Raw genomic sequence first — 25841 nt, 5'->3', positions numbered from 1 at the left:
TCCTAAAACCCAAGTCATAATTATGAGCCATCCCCAGCAGTAAATTCGTTCACATTTAACAATTCTATATAGCAGGTCTGATAATTTACTCACCAATGTAGACGTTTTTCAACTAACTTATCCTGGAACACTAACAGGAGCTTTAGTCTTCAGGTGCACATACTACTGAGCTCTTCTTATGTCATAGGGGTTGGCCTGCAATGCCTGACTTAAATTTTTTTTTTTTTTTTTTTGAGCTGGAGTCTCGCTCTTGTCGCCCAGGCTGGAGTGCAATGGCATGATCTTGGCTCACTGCAACCTCCACCTCCTGGGTTCCAGCGATTCTCTTGCCTCAGCCTCCCAAGTAGCTGGGACTACAGGCACCCACCACCACGCCCGGCTAATTTTTGTATTTTTAGTAGAGATGGGGTTTCGCCATGTTGGCCAGGCTGGTCTCAAACTCCTAACCTCCAGTGATCTGCCCACCTCGGCCTCCCAAAGTGCCGGGACTACAATCATGAACCACCGCGCCCAGCCCCAATTTTTTTTTAATTAAACTAGTAAAATCCAGGTTTCCAGGCATAGGATGTTGAAGTGTTTGGTTGATATATGAAGATACTCCCAGACTTTTTTCCTAAGGAAGTACCTTGGCCTAGTCAATAGCTACTGCCCAGGCTTCCCTTCAGATGAGGAACAAGGATTTAGGAAGAGGGGGACAACCCTACATGTGATGTGGACATTTAACCACTGAACACAGATTCACTGCAGGCCTGCCACGGACCAGGTGCTGAGGGCACCAACAGCACGGGCCTGCTCCCCTCGCTCGGCGTCAGCAGACACCTACCAGCTCTTCCTGACGCCTGAGAACGTGACTCTGGATTATCCGTTGCCCACCTCCTGCCAAAAGCTCACTTATGAGAAATGGCTTCATGAAGGAGTGTGTGATGCACAGTGGCCCGCCTGTTATCCTAGATGCTGGCAACAGGGGGGCTAATGCAAGCCAGGCAACAGCAGGCCACACCGCTGTGTTCTCTGGGAGAGCTGCCTTCATCCCCTGGTGCTCCGGCCCCGTGCCCTCAGTGTGCGCTACTGAATGCTAACAGCAAAACAACGTCAGACACTTGCCCAGATCTTCGTGGGGATGTTGCTGAGCATGTTACTCGAAACATCAGAATGTTCTCTTTGAGATAATCCACTAAAGGGGTTTCCCACCTCATTGCTGGGAAGAGATGCATTTCCCCAGTGTGACTGATACATGCCTATTCTTGAGAGAGAGAGGCTCTTGTAGCCAATCACACTTCCTTCTTGTCAGTTACCTCAGAATCGTGCTCTCTCCCATCTCCAGCCATTACGTTGGACATTATAAATTCCAGGTACAGAACCTGTCACTTTAATTTTCTATCCCACTGTTATTTTCCCTTCACTCTGGTTACCTGAACTTGTTCTTTTCTGACAGACAAAGAGAGAGAGAGAGAATCTTGCACTGTCACCCAGGCTGGAGTGCAGTGGTGTGATCTCTGCTCACTGCACCCTCCGCCTCCTGGGTTCAAGCAATTCTGGTCCCTCGGCCGCCCAAACATCTGGGACTCCAGGCACGCGCTACCCCATCCGACTAATGTTTTGTATTTTTGGAAGAGATGGGGTTCTGCTATGTTGGCCAGGCTGGTCTCGAACTCCTGAGCTCAGGCAATCCACCTGCCTCAGCCTCCCAAAGTGCTGGCATTACAGGCGTGAGCCACTGCGCCCGACCCAGGAATTTTTAAAAATAACTAAATAGCTACATATCTGCATTTCTTGAGGGAGTGATGGACCTAATTCATTTGATTTAATTTAACATGTACAAGCAAAAGTAAAAACTGACAGGGAATGATAAAGTGACATCTAATTAGAGGAAAATTCCCTGAAACTTCTGTAAGAACTCATGTCTGCAAAGAGTTTTTCCGCTTATAAAACACTTTCCCAAACATTTCATTTGATCCATGCATGGGAGGTATGTCTCATCAACCTCAGTCCAAGAAGAGGAAGTTAAATCGTTCAAAGTCACACAACTAACTGCGGAATGTGGGACGGGAATATGCGACTACTGAACAAAAGCCAGTGGCTTTTCCAATTTTACACGAAGGGGGTTTATTGCACTTGGCATAAATATGTCAATGCATTTGAGTTACTATCCTTCCTTTCTGAAACCTACAGAGATGCGTATACATCAGTATCCCTCACACATCATCATGACAGTCTTAGAGGAGGAAGTGGCATACAGTCTGTTCTAGAAGTATGTCCCACAGCATATATTGGGAGAAAAAAGATCTTGTTTTGACAAGAAAAAGAAAAGTGCTGGAGGCTAAAGAATTACGGAGGCCAGGCACAGTGGCTCACACCTGCAATCCCAGTACTTTGGGAGGCCAAAGCGGGCAGATCACGAGGTCAGGGGTTTGAGACCCTCTTGGCCAACATAGTGAAACCCTGTCTCTACTAAAAATACAAAAATTAGCTGGGCATGGTGGCACGTACATGTAGTCCCAGCTACTCAGGAGGCTGAGGCAGGAGAATTGCTTGAAGCTGGGAGGCGGAGGTTGCAGTGAGCCGAGACTGTACCACTGCACTCCAGCCTGGGCAACATAGCAAGACGTTGTCTCAGAAAAAAAAGAATTATGGAGCAAGGACATCACATCTGTCCTAATTCTCCCTACTTTCAAATGGCAAAAACTTAGGAGAAAGGCATGAAAAGCTAATCTGGCCAGCACATTACAGTGTGCACATTTTTATCTACGGGTGAAAATTAGTCTCATATAAAACATGAGCCTATTTATTAGTAAGAATGGAAGCATATAACCAGCCTTCTGCGTCAGAAAGTGTCACAATTCCAAGGAAGAGAACATGCAGTTCATAAAGCATGCACTCACTTCATGGTTGTGCTTTTCCAAGGTATGCTTTCTGACTTGGGAAGGGCAGCTACTCATCAATGCATTATCTTGACTCATAAGCATTACAGGTCACAAACCGAAACCAGGACTTTTGATCTGGAGCAGTGTGGTGGGATGAGCGGGCCTTGCCTGTCATTTGCTATTGCGTCCTTGTCAGTTGCCTCCTAACATCCACTTGCTGCTTCTCCTGTGCCCAACTATTCCTAGCTTTTGCTTTAGGGGAACTATACATGGTCTCCTTGCAGCCATGTGGTTTGCGGGGACTCAGTTCGATCTGAGCACATAACTCCATGAGGGGCAGTGAAAAGCAAAAGGACATTCTCCCCCTGAAAGAAAGCAGTGTTCCTTTACAGGTGTTACTAAAAGGCACCTGCTCTCTTTTCCTGGACACAGTAGTGAGAGGATGTGAGGCCTGGAGCTGATGAGCCACTCTGATAGCACCTGGGGCCTGCAACTAAAGCCAACACTGCAGAGGACAGAGCTCAGAAGGAAAGAAACCAAGTTTTGATGAGGTTGTTTGAGCCCTGACTCCAGCCCTACCTGAATTCCTCCCTGAACTTTCCAGGTACACGTGCCATGAATTATTTTTGCCTAAGTTAGTCTGGTTTCTATCAGTTGCTATTACAAAATATTCTAAGGGATCCAACTATTTACTCGTTCAACACACAAGGTCACCCGGGGACTACAAAGACACAGAAGAGAGAAGGACCCAAAATGTCAACAAAGATGCACAGTCAAGTTCCATAAGCGCCACGGAAGAAAGATATGGCATATACTGTTGGCTGGCTGACCAAGCACCAATTTCTGACCCCATTCTCATTCCCCACCTATATCACAGATTCTAGGAAAGCTAAATATTTATTTTCTCAGCCTGTCTTGCAATTAGAGGTGGCTATGAGACACACTGCCTGTTAATGAGATGGGGGCAAAAGCCTACGGGAATCTGTCAAGAACATTTTTGCTTCCCTATTAAGCAAAAGATAGACATCCCTAGACCTGCCCCTTCTCCTTTCTTTCTGCCTTGGATGTAGATGTGTTATCTGGAGCTGCAGCAGCCATCTGGTAATCATGAGGTAAAGACAGAATTACAGAGAGGCCACCTGTTTCCAGCTTCTTAATAGACTAGAAAAATAACTTTCTATTGACTATCTACTACTAGGTCTTTTGTCCTTTACAGTCGAAATAATTACTAACTTACAAAGACAATATACTCATTTCTACCTGGGTGGCTCCAGAAAAGGCTTTATAGAGGACATAATCCTTGAACTAAAATCGTGAAAGATGACTAAGTATCGTCCAGGCAGCACAGGCAAGCACAGGCATTCCAAGCCAGAGATAAAGCCTAAATGTAGGAACAAAACCGGACACACATTTGGCCCACTCTAAGTATTCCCACAAGGGAATGCAGGAGCGCAGGACCAGGGAAATAGGGGGCTCACAATCAAGTCTGGAGACAGGGCAGGTCACAGAGGCCCTGCAAGCCATGCAAAGCAAGTACATTAGAGTCTGTTCTCTAAGCGGTGGGGAGCAGAGCATTACGAGATATTCCGGCTCTCCAAATGTTCCAGAGACATTCCCTTTCATTTGACCAGTCGTGCTGATGTTCCGTGGGTTTACTACACTGAATCTCAGGCAGTTCTTCTTCCCAGTTTTCAATGAGACCAGGCACGATCCACGTGATAAAAGAGTCCCCAGGACACTTAGGGGTTACTTCTCTAGCTAAAGTCTTCAGAAAACCATCACGAATATGTTTACACAGAGAGTGGGTCATACCTAAAATCAGATTTTTGAAAACAACCCATGGCCAGGCGTGGTGGCCCACGCCTGTAATCCCAACACTTTGGGGGGGCCGAGGCGGGTGGATCACGAGGTCAGGAGTTCGAGACCAACCTGGTCAACATGGTGAAACCCCCGTCTCTACTAAAAATACAAAAATTAGCTGGTTGTGGTGCCACGCGCCCGTAGTCCCAGCTACTCAGGAGGCTGAGGCAGAAGAATCACTTGAACCCGGGAGGCGGAGGGTGCAGAGAGCCAAGATTATGCCACTGCACTCCAGCCTGGGCAACAGGGCAAAACTACATCCCCCTCCAAAAAAAAAAAACACAGTCCATGACCACACCAGGCAAGAGCAATGGCACCAGGATGCCAGGCAAGACTCAGCTGTTTGCAGGGAGCTCCACCATAGGGGCCACGGGACCCTAACAGTGAAAGAGACACACTGCCCAGGAAAGGGATGCTCACAGAAGATTTGGAAAACAGCGCCTGCCCAAATGGTAGACTTTCATACTTTCACCCAGTCTGTCTTTTCTAATGTTTTAACAGCCGAGGGACCAAGATGTGAATGTTACAGTACTTTTCAATGTGCTGTTTGAAAACACAGGTGAAAAAACGTCTCCAAGAAGAAAACTAAGACGTACTGAGCGCTTCCCAGGCGCTAGGCATGGTGCTCTGTGCTTTCGTGTGCCTCTGCTCAGCTGAAACAAAACCAAACCACCCTGTGTGGGGCAATTTTTAAGCCTCGCTTAAAGATGAAGAAAACGAAGTGTAAAGAGGCTGCTTCTTTACCAAGGCCATGCACAAGTGAGAGTGAACCCACGGCCTCTCGCTTCACTCCAGGGCTGCCTGGCGGGCTGTGAGGAGAACAAGCACGCTTCTTCCTTGGTTCCAATGACCTGCAAAGACCAATCATCCCCAGCTTCAGGGACAAGAAGCCTGAGCTCTTGGATATCTACACACACACCAAACACCTAGAATGTTCTGTAAGCTTCATAACATTCTACTAGGCAAGGTTTTCTAAATTTAAAAATGATTCAAGTCATGATGTAAATATAAAATTATTAAGAAAGGCTTTTCTAGGCCTTAATCTTTAAAAAATGAATCATGCCCTTAATCCCAAGTCCAATACGTTTGGCTCTAAGTCTTAGTCATAGAAAAGCCTCAAAGGCCCTTTCCTCCACAGCCTACATCAGTGCTGAGCAAGCCCTGGGCATGCAGGGCAGCCACGCCATTCCTGGGCCCTCCGTACAGCGGTGCTGCAAGTCCCTCTGGACATTCTGAGGAGCAGCCAGAGCAACTTCTCAGGCCGCAGCCACGCCGTCCGGATGCTGCTCTTTGCAGCTCTGCCTGATGAACCATCTCAGCAGTGCCCTTCAGAACGCCTTAAAATTCCAGTGTGGCCTGCCAGAGGCTACAATGCACAGCGACCCTTTCTGCCCCCACTTCTTGGGAGCACACAACTCTCTGGCAAAAAGAAACCATTTCATTTGGCAGTACTATACTTGCCTTCAAAGAAATGCAGGGAGAAAGAAAACGAACATTTGTTAAGCACCGTACACATGCTTTTACATGTTACTTCATTGAATTCTCATAATAGCTTAATGCTATGGGTTTTCATTCTTAATTGTGGGAGCATAGTGGGGAGATAAGCAAACTGACACCCAGGAGGTTAAGTGACTCATTCATGGAATGCAGCAGGCCTGAGTCAAAACCCAGGGCATGGCAAGAGCAAGTGAAGCTGCGGAACAGCAGCCAGGCCAAGAGCGCTTTACAGACACTTCGCATCTTCATCACACCGACTCCTAAGGCTACAGCACTTCCAACTAACAGCAAAATGTCAGATTCAACTGTTTCTTTCCAGTCTTCAAACAAATCCTTCAGAAATTCAGAAATCACCTCACAAGACTAGTTCATAAAGCTTTCGCAGGTCCTAAGCCTGGAGTGGTTCAGAAAAAACAAAACTCCTCTGCAAGGACCCACTTCGCACGTGCCAGAGAGTCTCCACTCTAAAATCTCACACTCTTAGAAGTGACAGTTACACAGGAAGGACGGCACATGGCAGCAAATCCTGGGAGAGTGGTGAGCAATAGGTGCCCTGGAAAATCAGGGAGCTCGCCTCTCAGAAAAGGTGTCCTGGAAATGGGGCTGAGGATGAGTGTGGAGGAACGAGGGAGCACAGACAGAATGAATACGGGAGAGGAGACAGCCTGCCAGGCAGAGGCCATGCAGAGCAAAGGCGGGAGCTGGCGAGCGCTTGTGTGGGCGAGGAGCTGTTCCCGTGTGGCTGGGGTGCGTGGCCCGCGGAAAGGGAAACTACTGAAAGCTTCCAAGGAGAAGATGATGTGGTCATGCCGGTTTCCACTGCGGTGTAGTGGTCGCAAGGCAGGCTTTGGAACCAAGCAAGGCTGGGTGCAGACGTGACTCTGCCATTCAGTGGGCATGGAACTGCAGCAGTTACGGAATGTCGCTGGCCCTGACTCTCTCATCTCTAAAATACTTACTTCCATGTCACAGGGCCGCTTTCAAGTTTAATGAGATAATGAACCTGATACATAGCCAACCAAAAATGGGAGCTCTTCTAAAGACCTCTATTCACAATCAGACTAGAGGACAGTGTCCCGGGGGGCAGCTGCCTTTCCCGCTCCGCAGGGCCCATCTCACCTGACGATGGGAAGCTTGGTGAAGGGCACTGGTGGCAGGGTGAGGCCGCCAGGGAGGGCAATGGGTTCCATGGTCCCAGGACACTTGGACGTATAGTTCTCTAGGCTTTGGGTCACATCTTTCTTTTCTGAAGAGAAGATGAAAACAAAATAAAGATTTATTAGGCAAAAGTCAAAGTGGCTGGCTTTCATTTTACTTGGGGCATTTGGTGACAGTCCAGTGAGTCCAATCTTCTGACAGAAATTAAGGGGCAGTGAGCAAAAGAGGCCAGAACAAAACAGAAGCTATATTCCACTTATTCGAAAATCACCAGCAACTGCTCCTCGTAATGGCCTGTGGATAAAAGAGAAATTAAGTTAGTATCCTCCTGGAGACTTCCATTTTCCAAGAAAATAAACCCTTATCAAACTTCAAGAAAGTCTGTAGGCAGGACTAGAGAATCAGTATATTTTATAACTTAACAATACTTTTTCGGCAATTACTAGGTAATTACCAAGCAAAATGCCAGGACCCGTCTGTCCCTCAGGAGTTTGTAATTTATCTGTATGACAGATCCTTAGGCAAATAAGTACAAATCAATATTTTTGATGCAAATATAGAGCTTTGTGAGAAAAGACTGTTGTTCCCCACCCCGCCCCCATCCCTTTCACAACGAGGGAGGAAAAGAGGACACAGGCGATAATCATGTCCGCTTACTGCCCATGGCACACTCTAGACAGGCCACAGACACAGACCCCTTCTCACCACAGCACGACAGAGCTCAGGAGCAGCGCTGTGCTCTATGACTCAGGCTGGCTCAGGAAGGCAGGCACTCCTGTCCCCACTTTGCAAATGAAAACCTGAGACCAAGTGAAGTGAAGCAGCTTGTCAAAGACCATGCACTTGGCCTTAGGCCTGTGGTTTTCTCACTAGAGTGTTTTAAAGAATTAAGGAAAGGATGGGATTACGGGAGGGGTGTGAACAAGGGAGTCTCTCCTTGCAGCATCTACCTTCTCTGTGAAAGACCAAAGTCACTGCTGATGAGAAAGACAGAGGACTTGGAGAGAAGAGCAACAGAGGGACACGATCACCAGGGATGAGACCTAGAACAGCGAAGTTAGATCCCACTCCAGGAGATGGCTTGGTCTTTCCCTGTCTAGTGTGCTACCACCTTAGGGGAAGTCCTTCAACCTTTCTGCATCTTGTTTGCCTGCAGTAAGAGGAGTGCCTGTATCAGGAATTACTAAGGATAAATGAGATAATGCGTTAAAAAAAAAAAAACAATGACTGGCAGATATGGTGCACTGAATAAACGGAAATGATAATAACCATTATCATCATTATCATATAGATGCACTGGAATGGACAAAGAGCAGGGAAATAGCTGCAAAGTGAAGCCAAGTGCTCCACTGAAGCTGGTGACCATAAATAATAAATATCAAGGCAAGGACTTCACAGAACTCAGGCACATGTATTAATTGGTAAACTGCTACCATAGGAATTGTCTGTGCCTAAGCAAAGCATTCTTCTTCTTTTTTTTTTTTGTTTTTTTGTTTTTTTTTTTTGAAACGGGTTCTCACTAGTCTCCCAGGCTGGAGTGCAGAGGTACAATCTTGGCTCACTGCAACCTCCGCCTCCCAGGTTCAAGCAATCCTCCCACCTCAGCCTCCTAAGTAGCTGAGACTACAGGCATGTGTCACCATGCTTGCCTGATTTTTTAATTTTTGGTAGAGATGAGGTCTCACTACATTGCCCAGGCTAGTCTCGAACTCCTGGGCTCAAGTGATCCCCCTGCCTTGACCTTCCAAAGTGTGGGGATTACAGGCATGAGCCATCACCCCCAGCCGGCATCATTCTTAGGAAGCCAGAGAGCAGAGCAGAAAAGTGACCAAAATGACTTTTGAATACAACACAACAAGGTTAATCTGAAACATGAAAAACGTCTTTAAATAACCATTCTCAATCTATAAAAATCTCCTAAAGGGCTCCAGCTGATACCATGTATATTATCTAATTTGCCTAATGTTAGGCAAAGCACTTATGGGTGAGGTATCTTATTCAGTTGAAATCTACCACCCTATATGCACTCTCGGTAAATGCTGCTGAAATGAAGAAGGAAAGGGATCTATTTGCAGTGCCTCATGCCACTTGCACTGTTATCCAAGAAAGGAAAGGCACCACAGTGTATCATTCGGCTAAGCTCTGAACGGCATTTCTAGACAGAAAATAACGTACACACTGAGTAGCACGGGGAAGCTGCTTCACTGCAGCGTGGTCTGGCTGTGCCATTTTGTTAGAGAACCCCCATGTTTGTGCTTTAGGTCTGGTCACTATCCTGTGGAGGAATTTCCTATGTAGGGGTACAGCCTGGCTGTGAGCACTCTCAGAGCTTTGTGGAAGGCCAGGTTGGGGGTACCTCAATATTCACTTATTCCCCTTGAGCACTGCAGGGCACACCTCTCCGGCTGTGCCTGGTGACTCCCTGAAGGGAGTCAAATGCTCATCTTCTGCTGGGATAGAAAAGGGACCGTCACCCGCTGCAGGGGCAGAGGTGATCTGTGGATATGTGACAAATCATCAGTGATTTTCAGCAGTGCCTACTGCCGTGTGCTCCTGCTAGGCACGGGGAATGGGGGTTACTTCTTGGCTTTCCCCTACTACCACACGACCCCATCGCCATTTCAGTGGGGTTTCCAGAGTCAAACGCTCATGCCCAATTGTCAGCATGGCCCATCCAGTGCAAAGGCCCCATCCACCTTCTCCTAAAGGATTCAAGTGTCGGCTATAAACTGTGGCCGGATCTATTATTTCATCAGGAATTACAAACTGGTGATTTTCTAATTCTCTAATTCCTCTGCACTTACAAGCTAGAATGTGTCTATAAGGAAGGATTTTTTTTCCTCATCAATCATTTGGTTCTCCTGGAACACTGACAACACAGACATTAAGAAATAGTTGAGTCTTTCCCTTTATTTACTGAGTGGAGAACTCTTGCCCTATCAAACTCCAGTAATGACCAATGCATTGTTTTGTTTATTGTTTGGTATCATTACATATTGATGGATTTTTATCTAACTGATGTTCCTGTTGTCATCACATCCTTTTTTATTTCTAATTGATACATAATAATTGTACATATTTATGGGGTACAGTATGATGTTTCAATGCACTTATTGTATAACAGTCAAATCAGGGTAATCAGCATATACACTGCCTCAAACACTTATCGGTTCTTTGTGATAAGAGCATTCAAATTCCTCTCTTCTAGCTTTTTTGAAATATACCTTTGTGTGAACTATAGTCACCTAACCATGCATTAGTGTACCAGAACTTACTTCTCCCATCTAACCAGAGCATTGTATCCACTGTGCATCCTCTCCCCATCTCCCTTCCCCTGACCATCCCCAGCCTCTTCTAACCTCTATTCTGTTAATTCCATGAGACAAATGTTTAAAAATTTCACACCTGGCCGGGCGCGGTGGCTCAAGCCTGTAATCCCAGCACTTTGGGAGGCCGAGACGGGTGGATCACAAGGTCAGGAGATCGAGACCATCCTGGCTAATCTGGTGAAACCCCCGTCTCTACTAAAAAATACAAAAAAAAAAACTAGCCGGGCGAGGTGGTGGGCACCTGTAGTCCCAGCTACTCGGGAGGCTGAGGCAGGAGAATGGCATAAACCTGGGAGGCGGAGCTTGCAGTGAGCTGAGATCCGGCCACTGCACTCCAGCCTGGGCGACAGAGCAAGACTCCGTCTCAAAAAAAAAAAAAAATTCACACCTGAGGGAGACCATGCAGGATTTGTCTTTCTGTGCCTGGCTTTTTTCACTTAACATATGCCCTCTGGGTTCATCTGTGTTGTTGCAAAAATTTAATTCTTTTTTATGGCTGAATAGTATTCCACTGTGTATCTATATCACATTTTCTTTATCCATTCATCTGCTGAATGGCACTTAGGTTGATTCCGTATCTTGGCTATTTGAACAGTGCCGCAATAAATACAGGCATGCCGTCACCCCTTCAACACTGACTTCCTTTCCCTTGGATATATGCTCAGTGGTGGAATGGAAGATCATACAGTGGTTCTATTTTCAAGTTTTTTGAGGAACCCCCATACTGTTTAACATAATGGCTGTACTAATTTACATTCCCACCAATAGTGTGTAAAGGATCCCTTTTCTTCACCTCCTCACCAACATTCAATCTTTTGACTTTTTGATAATAGGCATTGCAACTGGAGAAAGGTGATCTCTCATGCTGGTTTTGATTTGCATTTCCCTGATGATTAGTGACGTTGAACATTTTTTCATATATCTTTTGGCCATTTGTATGTCTGGGTTTTTTTGGGGGGACGGGGAGGGCATGTGAGATTATAAGGGCTGATTTTGAGAGAGAAAATACGTTCAGTTTCTCTACTTTTTTTTTTTGTTTTATTTTTTTTGAGACGGAGTCTTGCTCTGTCGCCCAGGCTGGAGTGCAGTGGCCGGATCTCAGCTCACTGCAAGCTCCGCCTCCCAGGTTTATGCCATTCTCCTGCCTCAGCCTCCCGAGTAGCTGGGACTACAGGCGCCCATCACCTCGCCCGGCTAGTTTTTTGTATTTTTTAGTAGAGACGGGGTTTCACTGTGTTAGCCAGGATGGTCTCCATCTCCTGACCTCGTGATCTACCCATCTCGGCCTCCCAAAGTGCTGGGATTACAGGCTTGAGCCACCGCACCCGGCCAGTTTCTCTACATATTAATCATTATTGTCAAAGGCACACAGATGCAAGACCAGCATATGGGTCCCTGTGCCAGATTAACAAGGTTTTCTTGAAGCAGTAACCAACCCCTCAGTAAAGGTTATAAAGATTATAAAAGGCTTATGAAAGTTATATCTTACGTTCAAGATTAAAATTTTATAGATAGTTCATAAAATTTTGAAAAACAAATTTAATTGGCTTCATGCTATTTTATTAGGGCATATTGTTTGGAAAATTAAGTCTTCGTTCTCAAAGAATGAAGGTTTTCACCTTTTTAAAAAAAATCCTTGAGTTATTACTTTGGTCAAATGAATGGCTTATTTTATAATTATCTGTGATATCAAGTGTTTTAAACCTCTGACCTTTCCAAAATCAAATTATAAATTATGTCTTCTTCTGGCCTAATTAATCCTTTAAGATATTAGGTTCCCTAAAGTCCAAAAGTTATATAATTTGTCTTATTTGGCATAAAAATTACACAGGAAACATTGTCAAATATGAAATGGTGTTTAGTCTTCTTTAGGTTATATTTATACAAATATGTTATTGGTATGTGTTCCAAAATCAAGGGAAACTCCTATAATTCTGATATGACGTAGTGTACATTATCAATAATAATTATAATTGTTATGTTAAATTATTGTGTGCTACAGAGGTAACAAATTTCCTTATGGATTGTATCTTTGACTATGGCTGACCTAAAACATTTTGTCATCCACAGACAATTGTTGTCTGTTTTGGTCCTCTTTAGAAGGTGGTTTTATAATCAGCTATAAAACTCTACCAGGTGCTCTTGAATACAAGTTTCTGATAACTTTGGAGATTGTGACATCAGAACAAAAGAAAAACTTTCAGGACTCATGGAGAACTGAAATGTTCAGGAATATCAAGCAGAATGGGAATTAACTACAGACTGGACTAATACAAGACTTAAGTAATCTTTTTGACTTTTGCTTAAAACATTGCTGGTCCTTTGTTTTGCTTTTTCAGAGTCAAGGAAACTTTCCTTTTGAGCTATTAACAGCTTTTAATGATTGAGTGTACTATGAACAAAATTTAGAACATATTTGTTTCATTCTACCTGACTCCTCCAGAATTTGGAAACTATTTGTGAGTATTCTTAATACCTAATTTGTTGAGCGTTTTTATCATGAAGGGATGCTGAATTTTGTCAAATGCTTTTTCTGCATCTATAGAAATGAAAATATGCTTTTGGTTCTTCATTCCAGTAATGTGATATATCACACCTATGTTGAACCATATTTGCATCCCTGGGATGAATTCCACTTGATGATGGTGGAAGATCTTTTAAATGTGTTGTTGAATTTTGTTTGCTAGTATTTTGTGGAAGATTTTTGCATCTAATCTTCATCAAGGATATCTGTCTTTTGAGATTAGTTTTCTTTTGTTGATGGTGTGTCTTTGTCTAGTTTTAGTATACCAAAGTAATGCTGGCTTCACAGAATGAGTTTGGAAGTAGTTTGAGAAAAATTGGTACTAGTTCTTTGTTAAATGTTTCAGCAGTGAAGCCCTCAGGTCCTGGGTTTTCTTTGATGGGAGACGTTTTATTACTGATTCAATTTTCTCATTCGTTTTTGGTCTGTTCAGATTTTCTATTTCTTCATGATTTAATCTTGGCAGGTTGTATGTGTCCACACAGTTATCCGTGTCTTCTAGGCCACTGAGTTTGTTCGCATGTAATTGTTCATAATAGTCTCTTGTGATCTTTTATGTTTCTGTGTTATCAGTTGTAAATTTCTCCTTTTTAATCTCTGATTTTATTGATTTGACATTTATTCTTTTTTTCATAATCTAGCTAAAGGTTTGTTAAGCTTTTCAAAACACCAGCTCTTCATTAATCTTTTGTATGGTTTTTCTAATCTCTATTTCATTTATCTCCACTCTGATCTTTATTATTTCCTTCCTTCTACTAACCTTGGTTGAGTCTGTTCTTGTTTTTCTAGTTCCTTAAGATGCAGTGTTAGATTGTTTATCTGAAAGCTTTCTTCTTTTTTGATGTAGGCACCATCTTTGGCCAGTGGGAGTCCCTTCTGGTTGGTTCCCATTATTCTTTGATCCCATTCTTTCTGGTTCATATCCAACCCCAGGCCTAGAATAAAATCATTTCTCCAAGGAGCTCTTATTCCCTTTAGTGGAAAGAAGTATTTAAAGACTAAAACCCAGAGGCTAGAAGTGCTCATTGCTCCTGGATTCTCACTGTCTCTGAAGGGCTTTACAAAGGACAGGCCAACTTACAAAGTTTTTACAGTGGTAAGATTATAAGAGATTTCTGCTTTAATTTTTTTTTTAAGTTTGACAACTAAAAATACAACATTTGGACTATCAGTTCCTTAAAAGGAAGAAAGTCGTGTCATTACTCACAATTACATTTACTGAGCACTTACTATGTGCCAAATATTGTACTATGTTCTTTAGACTATAAAATCTTTAAGGCAAGGGATTCTGGTATATGTTAATAACAAACTTCTATATCTTTTATCCAAAATAGTCATATAATATCCTCTTACAAAATACCTGCCAAAGAAGAGGGGAAAGGCATTATGATCCGCCTGTTAAAGTTCATAAAAATGAACCCAGGAACAACCCTGGAAGTTTGATTATGGATTGGTATCAAATGTCACCAAAAAATAATTATTAATGTTTTAAGTATAATATTGCAGTTTTATAAGAAAATGCTCATATTTTAGCAATGCATACTAAAGTATATGTTCTCCAGTTCACAGACAGCTGTGCTTTCATTTCTTCTGACCTCAGAGGAGGCTGTGCAGTAGGCACAATTGTCTCCATTTTACAGGCCTCTGGACACTCAGGATTTTCCCATTTGTCTTTGTAGAAATGGCCTATTCTTTTTTAGAGAACTCCAGACATTGGCATAGAATATATATTTTTTTAATGGGCTCTATTAGTCTCCCAGAGAGGGAGTAAATAGGGGGTATGTTTGGGATGGTCTTGAGATTATGTTCATACTAATCCCCTTTCTGGTTGGCTCTGGTCAGGGGTGTACATCTGCCCTAATTCTTTTTCCCTTTGGAAGCTCTTAAGGTTCAGGAGTGTTGGCATGAGAAAGAGTTCAAGGTCAGATTCTTTTCCCCTTTGGAAGCCCCTGAGGTTCAGCATAGTGTTGGCATAGGAAAGAATTCAAGGTCAGAATTTCTTTCCCCTTTGGAAGTCTATATGTTTCTGCATGGTGTTGGCATGCAGAAGACTTCAAAGTCACAATTCTTTGCCTCTTTGGAAGTCCTTATGGTTCAGCACGGTGTTGTCATGGGAAGAGTTCAAGGTCAGAATTCTTTTCTCCTTTGGAAGCTCTTAAGGTTCAGCATGGTGTTGGCATGAGGAAAAGGTCAAGGTCAGGATTCTTTTTCCCCTTTGGAAGCTCTTATTAAGGTTCAGTATGGTGTTGTCTTGGGGAAGAGTTCAAGGTCAGAATTCTTTTCTTCTTTGGAAGCCCCTGTGGTTCAGCATGGTGTTGGCATAGAAAGGAGTTCAAGGTCAAAATTTGTCCCCCTTTGGAAGTCCTTATGGTTCATCATGGTGTTAGCATGGAGAAGAGTTCAAGGTCAGAATTATTTTCTCCTTTGGAAGCCCTTGAGGTTCAGCATGGTGTTGGCATAAGGAAAAGGTCAAGCTCAGGATTCTTTTTCCCCTTTGGAAGCTCTTATTAAGATTTAGCACAGTGTTGGCATGGGGAAGAGTTCAAGGTCTGAAATGATATATCTCTGAGATTTTCTTTAAAATAATTCAGCAAATTTAAAAAGCAAGAGATGAAGTAAATGTGTAAAAGTCTTGATAACCACTGAATCCGGGTAACGGATATATGAGGATTCATTTTACAATTTTTTTTACCTTTATGTTTGAAATGTTTCATAGCAACAAATTTTTTTTATATTTTGACAAATTATCATTGCATGTATTTATAGAGTACAAAGTGTTAGGATTTTTAATACAATGTGAAATGATTAAATCAAACTAATTAGCGTATCCACCACCTGAAATACTTAACATTTTTGAGATAAGAGCATTTTAAATTTGTTCTTTTAGTAATACTGAAATGTATAGCACTCAACTCTCAGCCATATTCACCAGGCTGTGCAATAGATCCCAAAAAAAAGTCAAACTTACTCCTCCTGTCTAACTGAGGCTTTCTACCTTTTGACCATCATCTCCCCATTCCACCTATCTCCCAGCCTCTGCTAACCACCATTCTACTCTCTGCTTGTATGAGTTCAGTTGTTTTGCATCCCACATATAAGTGAGAACATGTGGTATTTGTCTTTCTGTGTTTGGCTTATTTCACTTAGCCTAATGCTCTCCAGTTCCATCCATGCTGTCACAAATAACAAAATTTCTTCCCTTTTTACAGCTGTATAGTAAAGCACTGTGCATTCTCCAAGTACAAAGCAGAGGCTTGCTGAGCCTTGGTAGACAAGAGAACAACCAAGATTCCTCCTCCAAGACCATGGTTGCCAAAGGTTAGGGCCAAGCAGCAAAGCTTGAAGAAACCCCTCCAAGGCATCAGGACCCTTCACTGACGGCAAGGCAGTACCCTGTGGAAGGCTGGGGGCAGGACCAAGAGAGAACTCCTAAAATGCAGAAAGCCAGAGATAGGGCTGGAGATCAAAGAAAACTCCCCCAAACCCACAAATCCAGCATCCAGGCTCAAAGCACAAAGACAGAAAGCTGGTGACTGGCTGCAAACCAAACACCAGTCTTTTCTATGCTCAGACCCCAAGCCAAGAGAAGGTCAAATCCTGACCACACCTTCAAACACCTGAAGCTAAAGATGAAACGACCCCAAGGAGAGCTAGGACCAAGGCTACACTGAGCTCAGCTACAGAACACACTGGCAATGCCCCACCCCCTGGTGGCAAGCCTTTTGATAAGGGTAAATATTTACTTTACGCTTTTTAATACAAGTCCAAAAGAGGAAGTAGTACAATATTTGAATGGGGTTATGTTAAAAATGCATATTATAATCTCCAGAGCAGGCACTTTTTAAATAGAGACATAGCTTAAAAAGCCAACAGAAGCTGGATGCAGTGGTTCACACCTGTGTTCCCAGGACTTCTGGAGGCTGAGGCAGGAGAACTGCTTCAGGCCAGGAGTTCAAGGCCAACCTGGGCAATATAGCAAGACCCCCATCTCTCCAAAAAGAAAAAAAATAAAAAGTAACCAGGCACAGTGGTGTGCACCCGTATTCCCAACAATTCAGGAGGCTGAGGTCGAAGAGTTGCTTGAATCCAGTAGTTCAAGGCTACAGTGAGCTGTGATTACGGGCCACTGTACTCCAGCCTGGGAAACAGAGTGAGATCCTGTCTCAAAAAACAAAAAAGCCAACAGAAAAGACAAAGTAGAATACAAGCGTGTTATTGTAAAATATCTATTTGGTCTCTGACTACATTGCCGGGCATACAACTCCTAAAATCATTAGAATCTTAAGACATCTAAGGTTTTACTTCATGTATTGTAAAGCTCTGCTATTAAGTACATACAAATTGGCCGGGCGCGGTGGCTCAAGCCTGTAATCCCAGCACTTTGGGAGGCCGAGACGGGCGGATCACGAGGTCAGGAGATCGAGACCATCCTGGCTAACACGGTGAAACCCCGTCTCTACTAAAAAATACAAAAAAAAAACTAGCCGGGCGAGGTGGCGGGCGCCTGTAGTCCCAGCTACTCGGGAGGCTGAGGCGGGAGAATGGCGTAAACCCGGGAGGCGGAGCTTGCAGTGAGCTGCGATCCGGCCACTGCACTCCAGCCCGGGCGACAGAGCGAGACTCCGTCTCAAAAAAAAAAAAAAAAAAAGTACATACAAATTTAGCATTGTATGTCTTATAATCTCCAGAGCAGGCACTTTTTAAATAGAGATATGGCTCAAAAAGCCAACAGAATCTAAGACATCACTTAGAAGTGATGTCTTTTTGTGCACTGAGTTGACCGAAGGCTGACAGTCCCCAGGCAACTTCAGGATAAAGCTGGTGACCAGAAAGACCAAGGCCTAAGATTAGAGGCCTGGGACTTTTAGCCCCACCACTAGGAATGGGAGAGAGACTGAAGGTTGCGTTGATCAGCAGCCAGTGGTCTAATGAGTCATGCCTATGTCATGAAGCCTCCATAAAAACCCAAAAAGACAAGGTTTGGAGAGCTTGCAAATAACAGCTGGGGGCTCCTGGAGCGTGGTACACCTGGAGAGGCGCGGCAGCTCTGCGCCCCTTCCCCCACACCTCGTCCTGGGCGTCTCTTCATTTATGCCCTTTGTAATCTCCTTCATAATAAACCAGTAAACGTAAGTAAGTGTTTCCTTGAGTTTTGAGAGTTGCTCTAGCAAATTATTCGAACCCAAGGAGGAGCTGGTGGAATCTCTGATTCACAGACAGCCAATCAGAAACAGAGGTCATCACCTGGGGCCTCTAAGCGTATCTGAAAGGGTGGCAGGGAACAGTTTCATGGGACTGGACTCTCAATCTGTGGGATCCCACACTATCTTCAGATAGGTGGTATCAGAAGTGAATTCGAGGACAACCAGCTAGTATCTGTTGGAAAACTGACTGACTGGTTATTAATGGGAAGAAATCCTTACACACATTTTGGTAACCAGAGGTCACAGAAATTTTCTGTGTTGGTTGTTGCGCTGAGAGAACAGAAAAAACACTTTGAGTGTGTTTTTCCACAGAACAAAATATATTTTATTCTCCCAAATAAAGGCATAAAAGGAGAAAAAAGAAGAGCAAAAACACAGATATGACAAACAGAAAACAAATACCACGATGGTAGACTTGAATCCATCCACACAAAACTCGATAAAAAACCCCAGATCCAACTATATATACTTTATACTTTCAGGAAACAAAGTATTTAAAATATATATATATATTTTTATTTCCATAGGTTTTCGGGGAACAGGTGGTGTCTGGTTACATAAGTAAGTTCTTTAGTGATTTCTGAGATGTTGGTTCACCCATTACCCTAGCAATATACACTGTACCCAATTTATAGTATTTTATCCCTCACCCCCCTCCCACCCTTTCCCTGGAGTCCCCAAAGTCCATTGCATCATTCTTATGCCTTGCATCCTGATAGCTTAGATCCCACTTTTGAAGGAGAACATACGATGTTTGGTTTTCAGGAAACAACCTTTAAATATGAAGGCACAGATTGAAAATAAAAGGATGGGGAGAAAAGATATACTGCATGAACACAGGTAATAAGCATAATAAATCTGGGGTGGCAACATTAATATCAGACAAAGGGGATTTCAGTGTAAGCAAAGGGATGAATGGACACATTTCATAATGAAAAAGGAGGCAACTCATCAAGGAGATACAATACTAAATTTGCATGTACTTAATAGTAGAGCTTTACAATACATGAAGTAAAACCTGATAGAACTAAAGAACAGAAAGATCCATGATTTTTTTAAAGTTGGAGGCTTTAACACGCCTTTGTTAATATAAATAAATGAGGCCAAGCATGGTGGCTCACATCTATAATCCCAGTACTTTGGGAGGCCGAGGCAGGAGGATTGCGTGAGCCCAGGAGTTTGAGACCAGTCTGGGCAACATGGTGAGCCCTGTTTCTACAAAAAATAAGAAAATTAGGTGGGCGTGGTAGTACATGCCTATAGGCCCAACTACTCAGGAGGCTGAGGCTGGAAAATTACTTGAGCCCAGGAAGCAGAGACTGCAGTAAGCCACGATCGCGCCACTGCACTCCAGCCTGAGCAACAGAGAGAGACCCTATCTCAAAAATAAATAAACGAAATTTTAAAACTTTTAAAGTAAAAGAATAAACAATAATGATATGGAAGATTTAAACAAACTATTAAATAACTTCTTCAATTGACATTTATACAACACTATACCCCTCAACTGCAGAATATAAGTTCTTTTCAAGTACTCATGGAAAATTCACCAAGAAAGACCAAATGCCACACCATAAAACACATCTCGATACATTTTAAAAGACTGAAATCACACAGAATATGCTCTGACCATTACAGTATTAAAACAGAAATCGGCCGGGCGCGGTGGCTCAGGCCTGTAATCCCAGCACTTTGGGAGGCCGAGACGGGCGGATCACGAGGTCAGGAGATCGAGACCATCCTGGCTAACACGGTGAAACCCCGTCTCTACTAAAAAATACAAAAAGCTAGCCGGGCGAGGTGGCTGGTGCCTGTAGTCCCAGCTACTCGGGAGGCTGAGGCAGGAGAATGGCGTAAACCCGGGAGGCAGAGCTTGCAGTGACCTGAGATCCAGCCACTGCACTCCAGCCCAGGCGACAGAGCGAGACTCCATCTCAAAAAAAATAAAATAAAATAAAATAAAACAGAAATCAATAACAATACCATTTCCACAACGGCTACAAATACCTGAAAAGTAAGCAATACACACACACGTCAAAAATAAAAACAAAAGTGAAATGTTAAAAACATTTCTAACTGAATGGTAATAAAAATACAACAGGTCAAAATTTGTGAGACGTACCTGAAGAAGTGCTTAGAGGGAAAATTATAGCTTTAAATGTTCATATTAGAAAAAAACAAAGGTCCCAAACCAATATCTAAGTCTGCACTGTAGAAGCTAGAAAAAGACATAAAATTAAATATAAAGTAGAAAGAAAATAAGTAATGAAACAGGAAACAGGAAACAATAAGGAAAATCAACAAAGTCAACAGTTCTTTGAGAAAAAAGGAAAAACCCCTAGGAGAGAAACACAAATCATCTATATCAGGAATAAAAAGGAGGCAGATCGTACACTCATTAAGAGCACAATAAGGGAATAGTGTAAACAACCATATGCCAATACATTTGACAACTGTGGTGAAACAGACAAACTCCTTGGGGGTAAAATGACACAAGAAAAAACTGACAATCTTAACAGTCCGTATTTATTGAAGAACTTGAATCTGTAATCCAAACTCCCACAAAAACTTCCATCCCAGATGGCTTCACTCATAAGTTCTATCAAACATCTAAAGAAGAAATAATATCAGTCTTACACAAACTCTTTCAGAAAACAAAGGAGCGAATACTTCCCAACTTGTGTTATGAAGTCAGCACAACCCTGACACCAAAACCTGACAAATAATTAAAAGAACAAACTTAGACAGTAAAAGCAGCATGGAGTCTTCAGCATTCTCACAGAACTAAAGAGATAAACAGCAGCGTTCAGGACCCACTGAGGAAGAGAGACCCCCAAAAATACCACAAGTTCTCAGCTAGCACTCCCAAAGCACTATACAATAAGAGTACACTGAAGCCTTTTAAAAACTGCAATTTGTGTATCTTTATTAAAGAAGTTGATATACAAATGGATATACAAATGGAAATATACAAATAGAAATCTGATATACGATGGGTGCTGACGAGTTGATGGGTGCAGCACACCAACATGGCACAAGTATACATATGTAACAAACCTGCACGTTATGCACATGTACCCTAAGACTTAAAGTATAATAATAAAAAAAAAAAAAAAAGAAATCTGATATACAATGAAAATCTGGGTAGTTTCTAAGAAGTGGGGGGTTACTGCAGGGAAGGCACCTAAAGACCTGTGCAGTCATTACTTTTCGGGGAATCTTGCCTGGTGACTCTGACTTGTGCTCCGCTCTGTCATGTTTGGATTTGGTGATGCAGAGGCAGGCCATGTAGTGCACAGGTGGCCGATGTGCCTCATAGGTAGCAGCGATCTAGAAATGCTTTACATCCCCCAACCATGATCAAAGGGCCCGCTTTGCCTGCCACCACCCACAATGCTCTACAACCACAACCAGTGATGTCTGACACACTAATGTCTCAACAAGACGAACATCATCAATGATGACTGTCAGATGTGCATTATGGCCGGGTGTGATGGCTCACACCTGTACTCCCTGCACTTTGGGAAGCCAAGGCAGAAGGATCACTTGAGCTCAGGAGTTCAAAACCAGTCTGGGCAACACAATGAGACTTTGTCTCTAATAAAATTCAAAAAAAATTAAATTCGCTGGGTGTAATGGCACATGCCTGGAGTCCTAAGCTACCCTGAGGGCTGAGGTGGGAGGATCGCTTGAGCCCAGGAGGTCAAGGCTGCAGTGAGTCCTGATGGTGCTACTGCACTCCAGCCTTGGTGACAGAGCGAGACCCTGTCTCAAAAAAGTAAAATAAAATGTATATTGCTTATTTTCTCTTTTGGTCACAAAAAAGAAACATGATACAGTGATATAGAAAACAATCATCCAGGTTGGGCGCAGTAGCTCATGCCTGTAATCCCAGCACCTGAGGTCAGGTGTTCGAGACCAGCCTGACCAACATGGTGAAACCCTGTCTCTACTAAAAATACAAAAATTAGCAGGGTGTGGTGGTGTGAGCCTGTAGTCCCAGCTACTCAGGAGGCTGAGACAGAAGAATTGTTTGAACCTGGGAGACAGACGTTGCAGTGAGCTGAGATCATGCCACTGCACTGCAGCCTGGGTGACAGGACGTCTTAAAAAAAAGACAAGAATCACCTGACCCTCATGCACTGCTGGAAGGAATGTAAAGTAGTACATCTGCTGTGCCAAACAGTTTGGCAGTTCCTCAAAAGCTTAAGCATAGAATTACCATATGATCCAGCAATTCCACCCCCACTACACATATACCAAAAAAACATTGAAAATAGAGACTTCAACAGGTACTTGTAGACCAATGTGCATAGCAGCACCATTCACAATGGCCAAAAGGTAGAAACAACCCAAATGTCCATCGACTGATGAACAGACAAACAAAATGTAGTCTATCCATACAATGGAATATTATTCAGCTCTAAAAAGGAATGAAATTTTGATAAATGCTACAATACAGATAAAACTTAAAACATGCTAAGTGAAATAAGTCAGACACAAAAGAACAAATATTGTATGACTCCACTTATATGAGGTACCAAAAATAGGCAAATTCCTGGAGACGAAAAGTAGAATGATGGTTGCCAGGAGGATGAGAGGAGACAGAATGAGAATTCGTGCGTAATGGGCATAGAGCTTCTGTTTGGAATGACGAAAAAGTTCTAGAAATGGAGGGTGGTGATGGTTGCACCACACTGTGAATGTATGTACTCAATACCACTGAACTGTATGCTTAAAACAGTTAAAATGGTACATTTTGTGATGTGTATATCTTACCACAGTTTTCAAAATCAATGTAAAAATAATTTAAAATTGGCCGGGCATGGTGGCTCACGCCTGTAAGCCCAGCACTTTGGGAGGCCAAGGCAGGTGGATCACCTGAGGTCAGGTGTTTGAGACCAGCCTGGCCAACATGGTGAAACCCCGTCTCTGCTAAAAATAAAAAAATTAGCTGGGCGTGGTGGCGGGTGCCTATAATCCCAGCTACTCGAGAGGCTGAGACAGAAGAATCGCTTGAAGCCAGGGAGCGGAGGTTGCAGTGAGCTGAGATCACACCACTTCACTCCAGCCTGGGTGAATGAGCAAAAGTCCGTCTCAAAAAAAAAAATTAATTAATTAATTAATAACAATAATTTAAAATAAAACAATATCACTTACAAGCTCAAAAAAAAGGAAAATATGTAGAACTCTAACAAAATATGTACATGATTAATTGTTGAGGCATGGTATGTGTCAGATGTGGTATAAGGACCAGGACCTGGAGCTTTACATAAAAAGGAACGAATTAATGGCATTTGCAGCAACCTGGATGGGATGCGAGACCAACGTTCCAAGTGAGGTAACTCAGGAATGTAAAATCAAACATCATATGTTCTCACTCCTAAGTGGGAGCTAAGCTATGAGGATGCAAAGGCACAAGAATGAGACAATGGACTTTGGGGACTTGGGGGAAAAGGTGGGAGCGGGTGAAGGACAAAAGGCTACAAACTGGGTTCAATGTACACTGCTCAGGTCTCAGAAATCACCAGTAAAGAACGTACTCAGGCCAGGCGCTGTGGCTCAAGCCTGTAATCCCAGCACTTTGGGAGGCCGAGACGGGCGGATCACGAGGTCAGGAGATCGAGACCATCCTGGCTAACACGGTGAAACCCCGTCTCTACTAAAAATACAAAAACTAGCCGGGCGAGGTGGTGGGCGCCTGTAGTCCCAGCTACTCGGGAGGCTGAGGTAGGAGAATGGCGTAAACCCAGGAGGTGGAGCTTGCAGTGAGCTGAGATCTGGCCACTGCACTCCAGTCCGGGCGACAGAGCAAGACTCCACCTCCAAAAAAAAAAAAAAAAAAAAAAGGCCTGGAGCTTTAGAGATGCTTAGTTATGACCAAAGAGGCCACAGTCTAATTAGCATGGTTATAATTTATGAATTAGGGTAAAAGGATTTGATGCTCGATTGGACACAGAAACTGAAGGAGACAGAGACAAGACTGGCACTGAGGGCAACAGCTTTGGGGACCGGGTGGAGGAGAGCCGCTGGCCAAGACAGAAGCCCAAGGTCAGAGGAAGGGGAGGGCAAGCTCGTCGGAAGACAGCAGCTCAGGCAAGATGAGTCTAAAGCACCAGAGGGAGGAAAGACCCAAACCAGGATAACTAGGAAAGTATACTGGGCACAAGCGGACCCCTGAGCACGATGAACATCAGCAGAGATAACACTCCCAGGTAGAATGTGAAGGTGACAAAGAAAAACAGAGGGCCCAAGACGACATCCTGGGGAACACAGAGGTGAGGGGCAGTGAGAAACACATCTGGAAAGAACGCTAGAGGTTCGAGATGAGACTCAAGAGGCCAAAAGGTGAGATCTTCTGGAAAGAAAAGAAATGGGGGTGGATATGAGAGAAACGTCTGTTGGGGATCACCACACGTGGGAGTTAAGTGGTCAACTGTGGCCTTCGAAAAAGCTTTCATCCATGCAGGAATCCAGCAGCAAAAATTCAGAATTGGACAGGAGCAGACGAAGCGATGGCTCGTCGCCCAGGGAGCACGTGGTGTTTCAGGCACACTCAGGCAGTGGTCTGGAAGTCAAGTGCTGCGTTAGAGGCTCACCTGCATTGCCTTACTTAATATTTACATTTATCCAATCAGTCAAATATTATCATTAGCCCCACTGTAGGGAAGAGAAAAGTGAGAATCAGAGATATTATAAATCTTTTCAAAGGCCACACTGCTAGTGAGTGAGGCTGAGATTTTAACCCCAGGCTTCTTGAATCTATTGCTCTTTCTACCATATTAAGCAACTTCCTCGGCATTTTTGTGCCCATTTGGGAATCTAAGGCTTGGAAAGGTCATGTTACTTTCCTGGGGTTATTAAGGTAATAAGCAGCTAAATTATATTCAAACTCAATGCTGGCCAGGCACAGTGGCTCACACCAGTAATCCCAGCACTTTGGGAGGCCGAGGCGGGCAGATCACCTGAGGTCAGGAGTTTGAGACCAGCCTGGCCAACATGGTGAAACCCCGTCTCTACTAAAAAATACAAAAATTACCCAGATGTGGTGGTGGGCGCCTGTAATCCCAGCTAAGTCGGGAGGCTGAGGCAGGAGAATCGCTTGAACCTGGGAGGCAGAAGTTGCAGGGAGCTGAGATTGCACCATTGCACTCCAGCCTGGGCAACAAGAGTGAAACTCAGTCTCAAAAAAAAACAAAAAACAAAAAACAAAAACACCTCAATGCTACACGTTCATGCTTTTTGCTTTCTTCAGTTTGTTACTCTGCCCACTCAGATTGCCCCAAAATGTGACTAACATCCTGAAACAGCCACTCCAACATGGGAAGTTAAGCATCTTATAGAGCAAGAGAAATCAACTCAGCTTTTCTTCACTCTGCATATACATCCAGGTAGCATAATGGTC

The 25841-nt window shown here is 43.5% G+C and overlaps 1 protein-coding gene across 1 annotated transcript in view; it reads right to left on the bottom strand.

The window, feature by feature from the left end:
- The window catches only part of TRAPPC9 (trafficking protein particle complex 9), a 727471-nt gene that overhangs the window by 572345 nt on the left and 129285 nt on the right, over nucleotides 1-25841 (bottom strand). The window contains 1 exon segment of the mRNA XM_011938129.1: nucleotides 7341-7467. Coding sequence (XP_011793519.1) covers nucleotides 7341-7467 — 127 coding nt within the window.

Source organism: Colobus angolensis, unplaced genomic scaffold (assembly GCF_000951035.1).
Source record: "Colobus angolensis palliatus isolate OR3802 unplaced genomic scaffold, Cang.pa_1.0 Scaffold17, whole genome shotgun sequence".
Lineage (NCBI taxonomy): Eukaryota > Metazoa > Chordata > Mammalia > Primates > Cercopithecidae > Colobus > Colobus angolensis.
This window is presented reverse-complemented; position numbering and strand designations above follow the sequence as displayed.